This window comes from Dendroctonus ponderosae, unplaced genomic scaffold (assembly GCF_020466585.1).
Source record: "Dendroctonus ponderosae isolate FM_Combo_2020 unplaced genomic scaffold, Dpon_F_20191213v2 Dpon_F_20191213_1, whole genome shotgun sequence".
Classification (NCBI taxonomy): domain Eukaryota; kingdom Metazoa; phylum Arthropoda; class Insecta; order Coleoptera; family Curculionidae; genus Dendroctonus; species Dendroctonus ponderosae.
The window spans coordinates 55,989,885-56,005,553 of NW_026017110.1; the positions used below are offsets into that span (position 1 = coordinate 55,989,885).

The following is a 15,669-nucleotide window of genomic DNA, read 5'->3' on the forward strand; positions in this document are numbered from 1 at the left end:
AGTCGCAGTACATTTTTCTGTATTGCATTAACTTTTGAGTTAAAGATGAGTTAAAGATGTGTACAATTATTCTCAATTATAGGAAGTTTTTTTAAACCGCCGACGTTTTTCTAGCATTTTCTAGGCATCCGCAAGGCACTAAACATTAAGGGAAGGATCGGTCTCCCCTAACAGCGAACTGCAATATTTAAGTTGTGGTTATTACTTATTTTCTTTATAAAATTTTCTTAGTCATTTATTTAGACACTGGGCACATAATCTGGTCAGCTGTACAATGATGTTATAAGTACCCTATAATATTATACAATTAAATACCGGAAGCTAATATTAAATGTAAATTAATATAAAGGCCTAAGAACCTAATTCTAATGTGAGTAATAATCATTACTTAAATCAAATCGTAGACTTTAAAGAGACATTCAGTGTCGGACCAGGGCTTGCTAGTACTTCTTGGTGAACTTCCTCCAGTTTTTTTTTCTAATGAACCAGACATACTTGTATTAAAAATTATGTATTTTTAATCATCGTTAAATTTTTTTAGTTTAAAACGAAGTAAACTTTAATGACCAACAAAAACAAATAAATAAAAACATATAGGTATGGAAAAATTAAATGAGTTAATAATTGTTAAACATATTACCTCGTTCAATGACATGAAAAATAATGAAAATAAAATACAATAGTAGAAAGAACTAGAAACATAGGGAACTATATACATATATGTACAGGGTGTCCCAACGATAGAGTTAAAGAAGTTTACACTTAACCGGTATTATTTGTTTCAAAATTCTCATCGTCGTATTGTGAAGCTGATAAACACGCATATTTTGAAAAATAGTTCTAGTTATCTGAGTGCGTCAGAAAAGCTTCACCTCAGAAAACAACTTTTTTTTTAATGGAACATCCTATATTTAATTTTTGAATTCTTATGCAAAAATCTATTATTAAATAATATTATCTTGAATATTATTTTTGTTTTATATATAGTTTTTTAGTAATTCGTCTTTAATGACGAAAATTCGTATTTTCATCGTGTTGATAGATAGAAAATTTCTCCGTCGTTTTTAGTCACACAATTATGAGATTTGGCAAAAGAAAAAACGAATTCACTATTAATATTTGACTTCATTTTCAATTGCCTCTGATTATTTGACTCATTCATACTAATGAATTAGTCAAGGGCAAAGAAGGTATTAATAAATGGTAATTCGATAAGTTTCAAAAAAACTTTTAGCGATAATTTCACGTCGTCATAGAGTCATAATAAATATCACTGTCCACTGATTTATTTAAGGTTATTGTGGTCAAATCTTTATTGCGAAACTTTTACATAAAACATTTTTCTGTATCTCTTTTAATAAACAAAATATATGGACGTTTTGAAATTGAAAAATTTGTGGAAATTCTATTGTATATATTAAGCGAGCAAACCTTTTCAAATTTCTGTACCTAGTTTATATCTTTATTGTGCAAAAACATAAATATGAAAATACAAAATGCGCTAAAATATTACTTGAATCTTCATTCAGTTTTAGAATGAATATCAACAGGTTAATCGTGAATTGTATCTATGAAAATTCTAGATATAAATTCATATTTCATTTTAAACATTGAACTGATGTAGATAAATTAACGTACAATTCAAAAAGAGTATGATAATGTTGCCATAAAATATTTTAAGATATGAACATTTTCAATGCTTTTAGAATGTCGAATATATTTTGTAATAGCATTTTACGTGATTTATTATCTTCCATCAAGAAACTGTTTCGTTTTAGTGACTTTCTGAATATGGTCTCAAATCGATACTAAAAGTTGTAAAACTTGTTCGTTAATGCCATTCTCCTGAGAGTTGTGTGTTTTTATAGGACTGGATTGGATCCACTTTTATTTTTTAATAAAATAAACGGTCTTTAAAATATAAAGTCTCATAAGAGACATATGAGACAGAGGCTACATAAAGCGGACATCCTGTACGGATTAACAAATCTAAATCCAATAATACGATGTCTCTGAAATGTCTGAATTTCTCCAACTTAATCGTTGTTTGCCCATTAATAACCAATTTTCAAACAATTTAAGCCTTAAGTAGGTATCTAAACACTGTTATCTTTTCCCTCCAGCCCTTTTGCAAAGTACACTTAAAAGGGTAGACCATTATTTTCTACTTAAACGTCTTTCAATACCCAACTCGAGCTATGCTGCAGTCAAACTTAAAACAATGTGCTTACAAAACGGTCCAAAATTGATTCGCTTAAATAAGTAGTCTGGCAGATAAGCTCGCCAGTATAGTTGATATTGACCACAGCTGGATATTATTTATAGTGTTTCAAATTGTTATCACTATGACTGAACGAATGGCGGAAATGCAAAAAAATACCCTGGCCGTAATTGGTTTTTCGTGTTTCATCATTTTGTGTTTTGTGACATTACTCAACACCTATCGGATGGTTCTTTTAGATGCTGAAGTGCAAGAATTGAGGGAGGTTGTTTCCAAATGTGAACCCAGGAGAATACTGGTAAGTAACTTTATGGGAACTTTAGTGGTCACCATAATGGTATATAAACTTGTTTTTAAAATAAGTTAAGATGCACTGTGCAATCGTGTGCCCTGTCGTGTCGATATAGTCGATAGAATTTAACTTTGAATGCAAATGTTCGTCTTTAATTAGGTCTGAAAGGCTGACTGATCCGGCGTAGTATTTTACTATTTTTGTCTTACTTCGAAAATGATACGGTAATTACAAATACATGGTTTAATATTCACTTTTTGTGAGCTCCGCTACCTCATCTATTTTGTACTTCAATTGTTAAATTTTGTGTATCTGTGGTTAGAATGGGACTATCGTAAATTTATTTTATTTAAATTTTTTTCTTATTTTACCGTATACTCGACTCTTTGGCCACGAAACTTTATTAACTTGGGAAAAAGATTATAATAAAAAACGAGTCATATCATAACTTAGTGAGTTGTAACATATTAACATTACCATTAACCGATTTTAACTGGATAATTTACTTCAAGTTTTAAAAATTGTTCATAAATATTTGTTTAAATATTAGTTTATTATTTCGAATTCAGTCAAATAATATTTCAAATATTAAGAACCATTTCATTCTTAGTCAATTTAAATTATTATTTTGATTAAGCGGACGAGTTAATTATATCTCGTTTATTGTGATCGTTAATGACGTGAACAGCAAACTATTACACACGTGCATCGTCCGACTTGTTACCACTTGAAAAATAGAATTCTTGTTAGTCTTGAATAGAGATGTTGAAAGAGTTACTCGAATACTCGTTAAAAGTGTTGAGTATAGTTACTTTTAAATATTAGTTACCAGTAGTTACTAGATGCTTATAATGTAATAATTTACGCTATTCGTTAATTTGATTGATTAATTACCGTACTAAACGTTACATTTTTCTAGGTACTTTTATTCCAATCTAAATTCGTTTGTAACTTTTTTCTGAAATGTTCCACCAAAAGTGCTAGTCAATGTTTACTTGACTTTTATTATTTATCTATACTATGGTAGAATGGTAATATATCTGTCGAAAAAGCGTAGTTGGGGAAATTTAATTATGCAAATTTATGCAATTGCCAAAAAACTATCTATGAAGGTACACATATATATTACTTAATAATTCAATTGTTTTGATTGCATATTAGTATGCTTCAGTCAATCTAAGAAGGAAAAACGAAAAAACCGTTAATAAATATATAGATAAAAATAGATATGTAATTGCTTTTAGACGTCTCTACAAAGATGCAATACAATAGTACAACGTTGATAATATTAATATAATTAATAAAGTGTTTCCTACAAGTCAAAATTTCTATTCAGGAAAAATTATAGGTACCCTTTTATCATTAGTTTCGCCAGTCAATTTTACCGGTTATCTCTGTTTATTTATGCATAGGGCGCAAGTATGAACGCAATGTATCAGGAACTCTTTACGTGCAGGGGCGACTAAAAACATTGTTGCATCAACTAAAAAATTATGTTATTATTTATAAACATTTTTTGCATCCACTGAGCAGTGGTTGTAATGTTACTGATACATTTGTTTTAACTAGTGAATCAAGGAATGATTAACAATTTCTGATATAGATTAAATTGAATTTCAAAGGCCCCGCGTACTAAAACCGAACAGCCAAATAAATTCAACAATCAAAGTAATCAACGTAATAAGTATATTGCTTTCGATTCGCCCACAACATCGATAAAATACTGAAATTCCAGATTCAAATCTTATTGCAATACGAATCCTAAAAGTAATCAAATTATTCGAGGGAGTTAATTATTCGAGACGCTCTATTCATTACTTTGAGTGGGCTCAAGTAACGACGAACTGTGACTATTCAACACCTTTAAAGTTGTAGCTGTAGGTAACATCTGCGCAGAAAAAAGCGCGTCGTTAGCACCGGGCCTTTGCACAAACATTTCAATCGATTTATATCTTGCTTTCACTACTTTCCGCATTTGTTGGGCTTGGATTAGTTAAATAGTTCTCCAACATAATGCGCATAGAAACACTTAACTAGGAAATTTAAAAATGCACCCAATGATTTCGTTCTTCTCTCTACCTTTCCATTCAGTGTAACTATAACTTGATATTTCCACGAAGCTCTAAGATACTTAGTTCACTCAATCAGACGATTAAAATATACAATTATGTCATTACACAATATGCGCAGTTTTGACGGTACCGATTTGGTTATCTGAACAAAGTTTATCAAACTGCACATTCCACGATATGGAAGCATTAATTCATCTATTTTATGCGGAAACTGATATGAACTGAAACAAATGCCTTGTTGTTTCATTGTTTCTTATAGGTGTGATTCTAGTAACTTATTACACAACAGCAATTTTGATGTTTTTGGAATGCTTATTTGTTTGTAAAACTGGTAAAAACTTTTCACACATCTTACAATTAATTTAAGTATTAAGATAATCAATATTAATATCCGTTGCTATAATTATATTATATTAGATTAGAGGAGCATAATCGTAGTTTATTTGTAACATGACATTGGAGTTGCAGGCTCAGACCACATGCTTTCATTTATAATTATTATGTGTTGTCTTATGCGTAAGTAAACAAAGACAACTGGTGAAAAAAAAATATAAAGGATCATACAAAATTAACAATTTCCTACTTTCCAATTCCGTTTTCCAGTTGTAAGTTTTGATTGTTTGGAAGAATGTTAATAGAAAAATTGCTCGCCGAGGCAAAAGTTGATAGAACGATGGAGGTTTAGCTTGCCTTCAAACTTTAGTTCGATACGGAGTTCCTACGGAAGTTCGAAATCTGGAAAGATATGCCCGAAACCCTGTCAATTCTTCTGTAAGTGCGTGTTGTTGTTTAAACCCAACAATGTCGCAATCATTGTTTATTAGTACTGTTTTCATTATGACCTCAGCTGTTCAGTTGCTAGGTACCACTTTGAGTTCTTCACCGACTATCACTTCCTCAAAAGATTTAATGTAGAACACTTAAACTATTCAAGCTTACACGTAGTACACGTTACGCATAAGATCTTCAAAAATCAACTGCACCTATGCTGCGGCAGTGACATGTTTGTGGACAAATTTATGTCTGAATGTATGGTTTCGGTTATTATTTTTAATAAAACAATTATAGAATTGTAAGTTTTCGTAATATAAAATTTATAATTAGCAATTTTGCTAATTTTATATATAACTTTCTTAAACGTGTCACTCGACTGTAGTAGTTGCTAAAACGAAAAGTAACTTTACTTTACAATTCATTCGATTACCGGCAATTAAGTTAATTGCTTTAAGAGAACTTTGTCAACCTTAAGTAATGACTAATTGTATACTTTTTTAGGCCAGAGAAAATCAATTTGAGGAAGAACGATATATTTCAAGAAAGAGGCGAGACATCCTTAATCAATCTTTTGAACAGGATAATAATTATCGCAACCAAAAATACACTGGATCCAAGGCAGCATCAAATTCTGAGCAGCACATTTTTGCAAGGTAGGTCACTATATTTAAGTCAAATAAAACCTAAATTTTATTCCTCAACAGCTTGTTTTTCAAGCATAAAAAAGCGTTTGAAAAATTACAGTTGGAAAGACAATTTCTTCGAAATCAATCGAATATTAATAATTATCAAGAGAAACAATTGAATGCTTTCACAAACTTTCAAAAGGATTTAAACTGATTGTTCATACAGGATGTACCTCCGATATGTGTTAATGACTAGTACCTTTCAAGGAAGAGCAACAACTAAAAAATAAAAAATCCGCACCACACAAAAACGCATCGGATTAAAAATAAATTCAACCTGCAAACAACTATTATGGTGTTTGGTGTTAAATTCAAACGAAATATTTGGGGTGACTGGATGGCATACAGGAAGGCACAAAGAAGAGAATGAACTTGATTCTTGCTAACGTAATCAAAATACACATAATAATTGGAATTATTTTTAATTATTCGAATAATTTAAATTAAATGTGCGTGATTGATACAAACCCCAATACGATTATAGTGCAGCATCATCAATTAAATCTTGCGTAAATATTTTTATTTTATAATCTGTCATAATTTTTTTATTTAAAAACGTATTGTGTACAATTGTGTAATTTCGCATACGTATAATAACATTATTTATTATTTTTAGTTGCCTGTCCTTCAAAAATTAAAATTTTGATTCTCATATGGATTAATAAAACATTTGTTTATTGTTATTGATTTTCATAAAAAAAGTATTTTGCTCGGAAAGGTATCTCTCTCTCGGAATTGCTTAAATCCACATCATCTTCCACGCGACTCTAAAACTTAATCGAATAAATCGATTTTATAGAGCGAAATGTATTGAAAACCGTCCCATAACTCACACCAGAAAAAAATAGTTTTAGAAAGAAATTCCTAAGCAACAAAAAATCAAAACGACCAGCAATCCGATCATATCAGCCACATACCGGTTTGCCTTCTCCTAGCAATCAATCAATTATTTGTTAACCTCTTTCAATGATAAGTGCGGTCGAGACGCGTTCAAAACTCGGAAGTTTTTTGAAAATCGCTGAGTATTTTCGAACTTTGTAGTGTTATTGCGGAGTGTTCCGTTTAATTTTTGACTAGCAGCCTTCAATGGAGCACATGTATGTAATCCTGTATTTTTTACCGAAACTATATTGTTTTATTCTATCTCTAATGAACTCCAAGATTATGAAAATTTTGCTTTGTTACAATTGAAACATTTTTCCCTGTTTATGTATTCTCAACGTGCATACAAACGCAACAAAAAGTTTGATGATTTATGCACGATTTTTTACTTTTATGGCAATAAGTTTTTGATCCGTTCCTTTTAAATTGCCTGGTAGAATTCGATAATTATTCAATATGATTTAAACGAAAGGAAATAACAGTCTTTAAATGCTCTAAACGTCTCAAATCGTCGAAAAATCTCAAAGCTTCGAAATAGGGATGGGACATCGATCCTATAACATCGATGGTAGCCATCGATGTTTACATCGAATGGTAATATCGGTGCTAAGGAAATATCGAAGGCAGAACATCGATGTTTGATAACATCGATGTTCTGATGGTTTGCAGTTGCATACAAATTTCAAATTGATTAACTTAAACTTAAATTATTTTATTTTACTACTACTATGACATTTTTAAACAATGCATTGTTACTTAATCGATTAAATTTATTCAACTTATAGTAACTTATAGTTGCCACACTTTTCGGTCAACTGACTGCAAAAGAGGGGTTTTTTCGGGTGCAGCTGGAAATGGGCCGCTATCCCGCGGTATCGTTTGTATCGGCACTCTCAAAAAGTTCGCGGAAAATGTTTCTATCTAGTATCATGATCAAATATCCGATATTATCATTTCAGGATCTAACATCGATGTTTTATTGATGTCCCAAATTTCCAACATCGATGGTAAAAATATCGAACGTCGAACGAATTACATCGATGTTTGCGAAACATTTAAGAAACTACTTTTATTTCGTGTTCGGGAATTCAATTTAAGATTTTCGCACGTTCAGGATCAAGAGATGAAATGCTATATACAAGTAACAGACAAACTTTTTGTGTTTATATTTATTATAAAGTATTTAAATGCAAAACAGAAGTTTTCATCTGAATTTTCATTACTATTAATTTGCAATAAATTAAAATGGTGTTGGTTCGCTCTAGACTCAAATAAATGATAAAGTCGCTATATAATAATTTATCTTCTAAAGCACATAATATACTTTATAAGTGTTTGTTTTTTGAGATATAAGTTGAGAACTTTGGCAACCTCTTTCTAGAAGTTAAGGACAGATTATCCGAAAAAATATTAGAATTTCTTCTAGCAAAGTTGGAAAAATTGACAGATTTAGCTGTAGCAAAACTTTTATTTATTTTATATATTCTGTAGTTTTTTTTGTAGATGATGGACTAAATTCAGTCAAGTATAACTATTTAGTAGGGCCGAAGTTTCCATTAAAAAATGTGATGAAGCTAAAATAAGCCAAACAACGTATAACCTATACAACGGTTTCTAAAAGGCGAGTAAAAAGTTCGAGTTCTACCACATATTCCGGAGGCTAAATAAAATATGACGATCTAACCCAACTGATTTCATAAATGTGTTCCTCTAAAACAAGGCGTATTGTTTAGATATTCGGATAATATTTTTTTTGCCTGAAAATCGACATCCGCATTCGTCTTTCGTATAAAATATCACTAGTAGTACTTCGCACACATTTATTTCAACATTGTTTTGAGTCACAACTTTATTCTAAAATACCATTTACTTAAAAACGTTCGTTCAATTCTACTCAAAGCTGAATTGAGCAGTCGTTTTTGAGAAATCTACTACAAAAAAACGACTACCAAATTGAACTTTTGAACTGAACAATGTTTGGCTATATAGTCGTATTTAAGATCGATACATTATAATAACTTTGTTTTGCACTACTTAGAGACTACAAATTTATATCTATTCGATTTTCACTTTATTTTTGGCTTTAAACCAAACTTCCTGTATATCTCCTTGTGCCCGACATCTCATCATTAAAAAAATACATTTCTGCTGCCAACAAAACATACTAATTTATAACGACGTTGATTGTAAAATGAATATGAAGGGGAGCCCCACTTAATCAACGAAAATAAAGAACATGTAATTGAAAAAAGAAAAAGGTTCGGGATTCCGAAATCAAATTGCTATGTGTAAGTAACTTGCACTTAGTACATCTCTTTCAGTTGCGTTTATTTTTCAATCCTGCGCAATTTTACAGCTCGTGTTCACACATTGTTGGTATATCATGTAAAATTGTTATTAATTTTTGATAAGTAAGTATGCATTTTTATTAAGAAACAAACCATCTTTCGAATTTTTTCTTTATGTAGATGGATTTTTATTTTTTCTAGAGTTTAAAAATTAATGTTGGAATCACACATCACTATTATTTGTACATAAAACTATTAACTGAACATCGTTTATCTACATTTTAAACTCTTGAAGATTTTTCATCAAGTTCATCAGAACTATCAACTTTTGATTCATATTTGAAATGAGTTTATTGTTAGTTGAACATCATTTCTAGCCCATGGAATGCAATTTTTCAAAACGAAAAAAGTGGTATTCCGAGGTCTTCATCGTCTATTAGAAAGCCTGCAATTCGATCTTTGGATACCAATGCAGAGGTCTCAGAGGTAAGCAAAATAGTGATGAATACTGTGATAGCTTTATACTGGATAACATAAAATTCAGCTTATATCAAACACAAAAATTTACGTGCTCAACAAGATCCGGTAATTGAAATCTGTTGTTTTCAAGTTTTATTCCAAAGAACAGTATAATCTTGTTGCACATATTCCCAAAGAGAAAATAAAACCGTCAAATATGTTTAGGAATAAAAATATTCTGTTGTTGATAAGTAGTGGATCGTTTTCTTGAAAAGTGTACCTTCCACATTTTGGTTAAGCAAATAATTTCTTAATAATAAATGAAGAATGTCTCAATCTTGTCCTCATATGCGATGTACAAATTCATATAATTCATTAATCTAACCTGAATAATCAGTCATGGTATGTACAATAAATCGCGCTAATATCAGGTTTTGCTGGACTTGAATTCTAATTTTTAGAACTCTTACTGAATTACGCCTTGTCAGGTTAACATATTATTCCTTCACTTTTCTGGTCATTCACGAACAGATATGTTCCTAATAAAACAAGAGCACAATTCTACGGTGTCCTACAGTTCTATATCTGTTCTACTCAATTTTCTTCAGTATTCTGTTTATATAAATCCTATGTTATTCAGGATTACAATGGCTCTTCAGAATCCGAATCAACTACGGCAGAACGACCGATTCAAAGTAGGCTAAGATATGGAAGAATTAAGCCTCTTCCATCTATTCACTTGAGTGGAGATACTTCCAGTTATGTGCTTGGTACTCATGAGAACTTCAACGGTAATGGTCACCTTAAACATCCGCAGAGAATTTTCGTTGACTGGAAAATCAGCAGTTGGGCCGAGTCGTTAGGGATGATGAATCACTTTGTTTTTGATGAAGGGTATTTGACTATCAAGCAACGAGGACTATATTTAGTATATGCACAGGTAAGTTGAAGCAATAAAAGTGGTTGCAAATGAAAACATTTTTAAGTAGCAAATTGCGAGTTAGACATTCTTAAATATTTTCAAAATTAAAAATGAAAATTTGATATCAGGAGCTAATGTACATTTGTTAAAGCTCACTGTGATCATCCCCTTGTGTAATGCATAGTTTGATCCTGTCTTCTATATCGTTTTTACCTCATCCTCATCAATCGCTGCATGAATTATTCCGATGAATTCGTCTCTGCTTCATAAGTTTTCCCGCTGAATAATTTCGAATTCTTTCCGAACTTGGAACATTCTATAAGTTCGAATCGTGTACCTACTTTGCTAAAAAATGTTAGAGAGTCAGGAATAACTATATACATATTTTATAAAAACGTATAACCTAGAGTCCAATTGTTTATCAAAATATGTTTTATTTGGGTAAACCCTGTTAGGAAATTAAAACGTCCCTTACATTAAAATCGTAATTAAAAAATCAGATAATACATACCGCAGTTACGAAACTCCCCATACATGATGCAAGCTTAATTTAATAATTTGAATTCTGGGGAGGTGTAGAATATTGTTCATTTTATTTCCAGTACATTATCTCAGCAGTGTTAATGAAAACGAACTGTTGCCGAACTCTATACATCAAATAATTTCCGGGAGTATAGTTGATGTTTTATGATACTTGAACACTCCCGACATGAGATCCTCGATTAAATGTAACATTTTATTTGCGTTACTAGTTAAATTATTACGACAGTCAGGATGTTAATGATGTCAACCATTTAAAACCCTCTATATATCTACTTTTCCCAACAAGTTATGATTTTTTTTAGATTTATTATCTTGACGAGCATGATACAAATGGATACAGAGTGTTCAAAAATGATGATATGATTCTCCAGTGCACTGTTTCATTACACGGTGGTAATGGAGTGCAAAAAGGAAACACTTGTTACACTGCAGGAGTTGAATATTTCGCTGACGGTGATAAACTCAGTTTGGGTGATATTCTTCATGGTCACTATTCCTTGTTCGAACCGGGAAAATCCTTTTTCGGAGTAGTGAAACTGGGAGACTTTCGAACTAGAATATGAAAGGTCTTACCGCAGTAAGTAGTATATCCCGCCGCTAGTATTAGGCAGAAGGCCAAACATCGAACCAATGCCTGTTTATTTTTTAATTGTTAGAAGCTTTATAAAATAGAATGTCTCACTGAGCTTTCAGATTTAAAAAAAGTATAGATAGACTTATACAATAAACGTTTAGCTAACATGGCATGTATTGTTTTATTGTTCGTAATCCCGTCCTTAAATCTAAAATCCATATATTTCTGGACTCTATTGGATGGTATTCGGACCAATTTAATCACATCACAATTTCTAAAAGTCAAGGTAATAAAACTGAGTGTTTACATTTAAAATATATTGAAACATTAAGTAAGTATAGTATAACTTAATACAGTCCATTCCATCTTCAAGGAAAAATACATAGGTGTCACGATCTCGAAATGAACGAGTTCAAAATGTTCCTGTATGGCATGATATTAGCATCACGTAGATTGATATACATTATTGTCATAATTACTCCAAAACATTGAGATCGCTTCATTTGTTAAAATATTTCTTACTTTCCTATAGCACTTTTTTACTTATCCTTTTATTCTACAAACGTCTGATCATTGTAGTTTTGTCTCATAATCAGCGTAACTGGTATTTTACCGTGAGCATAGACAACTTCGTTTTACAATTAAATCAAGGCCATTTTGTAATCATCTCATATAAGCTTAATTGAATAACAACAACGTTTCAAGGATATTCTTTTTTTAATTTTAAGCAACAACTAGACATCAATAAGTATTTGTCTTTCTAAACATATAGTAATATAGTAGTTACGTAATGTATATAACACAGATTGAAAATCTGTGTATCTTTAGGTATAGACGGAAGATACATGCATTTGACCGATTTCTTCAGAAACAGTTATGTTGGGATACGTTCAGTTTGGGAGACAACACATTTATCATTTTGAGTTTACATATCTGTATCCGGACACTGCAATTCACATTCATCGGTAAGAGCGGTTTGAGCTTGAAGAGACTTGTTTATATCTAACAGATATCTAACAGACCGGCGAGCTTCTTTTTTACACTCTTCTTTGCCATCACAAAGCTCAAATGCCTTGGTCAAAAACAGTGTGTTGCATTGCCTCGTAGGTGAAAACCAGCTGTTTTGGCTCTAGAAAATATAATTGAGACATAAATATAAAATAAATTTATAATACAACTATACTATAAATTTCGTTAAAGAATTGTATATCAGGTCCAAGATAACAAAATTTAAAATATGTAAATCATTTGTGGCTTTTTGAAGTGTTATCTATTCATGTTTGAACAAAACCCAAATAGAACAACTCATAGAACTATAAAATAATTTCTCAAAAACCTTCGTAATTAATAGGGATAAGGAAATTGGCTGAAATGTTCCTTTCTTCTTGAATACGTTTTTTTAGTCCACAGTCTTTGTAGCCTCAGCGATTTTACCAGTTATGTTTTTACGTGTTAATTTTCAGTTTCACGGTCAAATTCAGGTAATTCCTTGCTGGTGCTGTTCGTGTTTGTTTCTGTTGCATCTTGAGCAACTAACACAATTAAACCGTTGGCATAAAAAGTGGCTGGAAAATGTATGAAACTTCGTAGCTTGACCTCTACGGGGCGTAACTTATTACGGGATAAATAAATCAATAAATTATCACTAGTATCTCCGAAATATACCTACTGTGACAAACACAACTTAAAATCAGGGGTGGAGTGTCCTCAGTCGTGTTGCTATGAACTGACGTACCCTGTATATGATACTGTATACGATCTACTTAGATAAAGTGTTCAGATTGACTTGACTATTAACCTGATGTCCTGATTGACCGACGACACCAGTTCGCATATCACTAGAGACTTAGATGAATTATTCTGTTATTCTCATCTTCATGTCTTGCAGAATCGTGACAACACGGTATGTTGAGGTAATTTTTAGATTTTAGGTAGCTACACAAGTTTCTAGTAACGGGAATTTGGTCAGTTTACTTACACATAACAAGCACATTTGATGAATATGGCAAGCTGATTCAAACACATGCCCATAATAGCCTATTAACGAAGCAACATCATTGCAAGCTCTCTGAATCACTGGACATTCTGAAAGAAGCAAATTAGTTAAAATTAAACAGATAGTTTCATATTTTGCCTATTGTAAAGATGTGTTTAGAGGGTCATTTTATGGCTTTCTAAAAAACATTTGAATTTTAGTTCTTCTTGCTGTGAGTTAACCAAAGAAAAACGGTTCCTAATTGATTTTCGAAAATAGATGATCTTGGTAGTTTCATAACATCAGCTGTTGCCTTAGAATAAATGGAATTCAGAATTGGGGTTTTGCTTCAATTGCAACAATGGTGTTTTCTCCGAGATTAAGAGCGCCATATTTTCATTAGACATACTTAATTTTGCGTTACATAAACTTGTCAATTGTTGCTACCATAGTGAATGGACAACTGTTGATCTGCTCTGTTTTTTAAGATTTTGTTTAAAACTGTATTGCAGCTATGGCGCAAAGTCAAGAAAGTGTCTAAAGTTGCCATCTAATTTTACCAAAATAACGTTTTCAATTTTAAGCGTTTTTGCAAAAAATATCAACTACCTGGGCCATTTTTACATTCGATGAGATAGTTTTAATCTAAAAGTATTACTTTAAAATTTCCTTTTAAAAACCTGCGTGAAATAAGTGCGCATCATTCTAAGGAAGCCTGCAAACTAAATCAAATATCATTATATTTTTCATCATTACCTAGTATTGCAAAATGAGAATCTATGATGTCGGATGGCATTTTATAATTTTGCTCGTGGCAGTCTTCAGATGTCGTGCACTTGATGTTGTTATCGGCATCCACTGTGTCTTTGCTGTCAGAAATAGCTTCCTTTCTTGGAACCGAAACTCGCTTGTCTTCGGAAGTATATTCGGAAATCAGTTTTTCATCTGGCGTGGACTTCTCAACTTCCCTCAAAGCCTTTTCTATTTCGATTTTATACTCTTCCAGTGCATTTCGCATTTTTTCAATATTATACGCCTGGGCTAATCGAGAAATTATATTATCTTTAATTTGTTGGATCTGAAAGAGATTTCACATATGTAAGACCATGTATGAAAGCTAGAACTTAGGTGAATTGTCATAACTCTAAAAATTATACCGGGTGTTAATTTTAAAACTTTCCACTCTTAATATCTTTCTTACAGCTGAAAATTTGAAAAATCTGAAAGACCCATCAATTTTATTTGGAAGGGGGACACTTTAAATAGACATTTAAGATTATAATGGTGACACCTGCCCCTCCTAGGGGGCTGAAAAAAGGAGGCTAAAAATATAGATTTAAAGTGTCCCCCTTACAAATAAATTGACGGGTTTTTCCGATTTTTCAAATTTTCAACTACAAGAAAGACATTAAGGGTGGGAAGTTTTCAAATTGATACCCCGTATGTTCAAATACTATAAATCCGCGTCAATTTTGATTTCGGTGTGAACTCATATCTGAAGAAAGAATATATGAATATATCAAAAATGTATGTATGTATACAGGGTTGCTCATTAGTGCGTCAAAGTGCGATATCTCAGTAAATATGAAGTTTACAAGACAATTCGTCCAACGAAAGTTTTTCACGTTTAAAAGGTCCACATTCTAAAATTACTTTCCAATATACAGGGTGCATCATAAACGTGTGGTAGTTACCAACTCTGGTTTTTTAAATGAAACCCCCCCTTTTTTTTGTTATTTTCAGATTGGCCGTTCAATTTTAATTTATGTTTGTTTCAACCGTTTTACCTGAAAAATTTACGATTTCCGAGTTATTCGTAAAAATGTGAAAGTTTTGACAGCTACTGGGTTCCACAGAAATCGATGCTGTACACTACCCGCTGCGAATTTTGGAAAACAGTTTTCAGCGATTCTAACAGAACATCATGATCTACGTGTAGATATGTTTTAAATTATAAGGAAATACTTCTAAACCGCGCAAT

At 31.8% G+C, this 15,669-nt stretch overlaps 2 protein-coding genes and 1 long non-coding RNA gene across 4 annotated transcripts in view; 1 reads left to right on the forward strand and 2 right to left on the reverse strand.

The window, feature by feature from the left end:
* Positions 1-94: 94 nt before the first annotated feature.
* LOC125505483 lies at positions 95-4,797 on the reverse strand. The gene is made up of 2 exons (XR_007282210.1): positions 4,593-4,797; positions 95-178 (listed from the first exon to the last, which is right to left on the reverse strand). It is a non-coding gene; the product is annotated as an uncharacterized LOC125505483 (long non-coding RNA).
* On the forward strand, positions 2,225-11,883 carry LOC109538017 (protein eiger). The gene is made up of 5 exons (XM_019905052.2): positions 2,225-2,519; positions 5,861-6,012; positions 9,593-9,701; positions 10,315-10,614; positions 11,442-11,883. The coding sequence occupies exons 1-5, from the start codon at positions 2,346-2,348 to the stop codon at positions 11,700-11,702; spliced, it is 996 nt and encodes a 331-aa protein (XP_019760611.1). The 5' UTR covers positions 2,225-2,345; the 3' UTR covers positions 11,703-11,883.
* A 132-nt stretch (positions 11,884-12,015) lies between these two features.
* Positions 12,016-15,669, reverse strand: part of LOC109538012 — a 13,709-nt gene continuing 10,055 nt past the window's right edge. For both annotated transcript variants that reach the window (XM_019905047.2, XM_019905046.2), the window contains 3 exons: positions 14,445-14,766; positions 13,692-13,798; positions 12,016-12,842 (listed from right to left, as the gene is read on the reverse strand). In XM_019905047.2, coding sequence (XP_019760606.1) covers positions 12,639-12,842; positions 13,692-13,798; positions 14,445-14,766 — 633 coding nt within the window. In that variant the 3' untranslated portion in view covers positions 12,016-12,638. The remainder of the gene's footprint in view (positions 12,843-13,691; positions 13,799-14,444; positions 14,767-15,669) is intronic.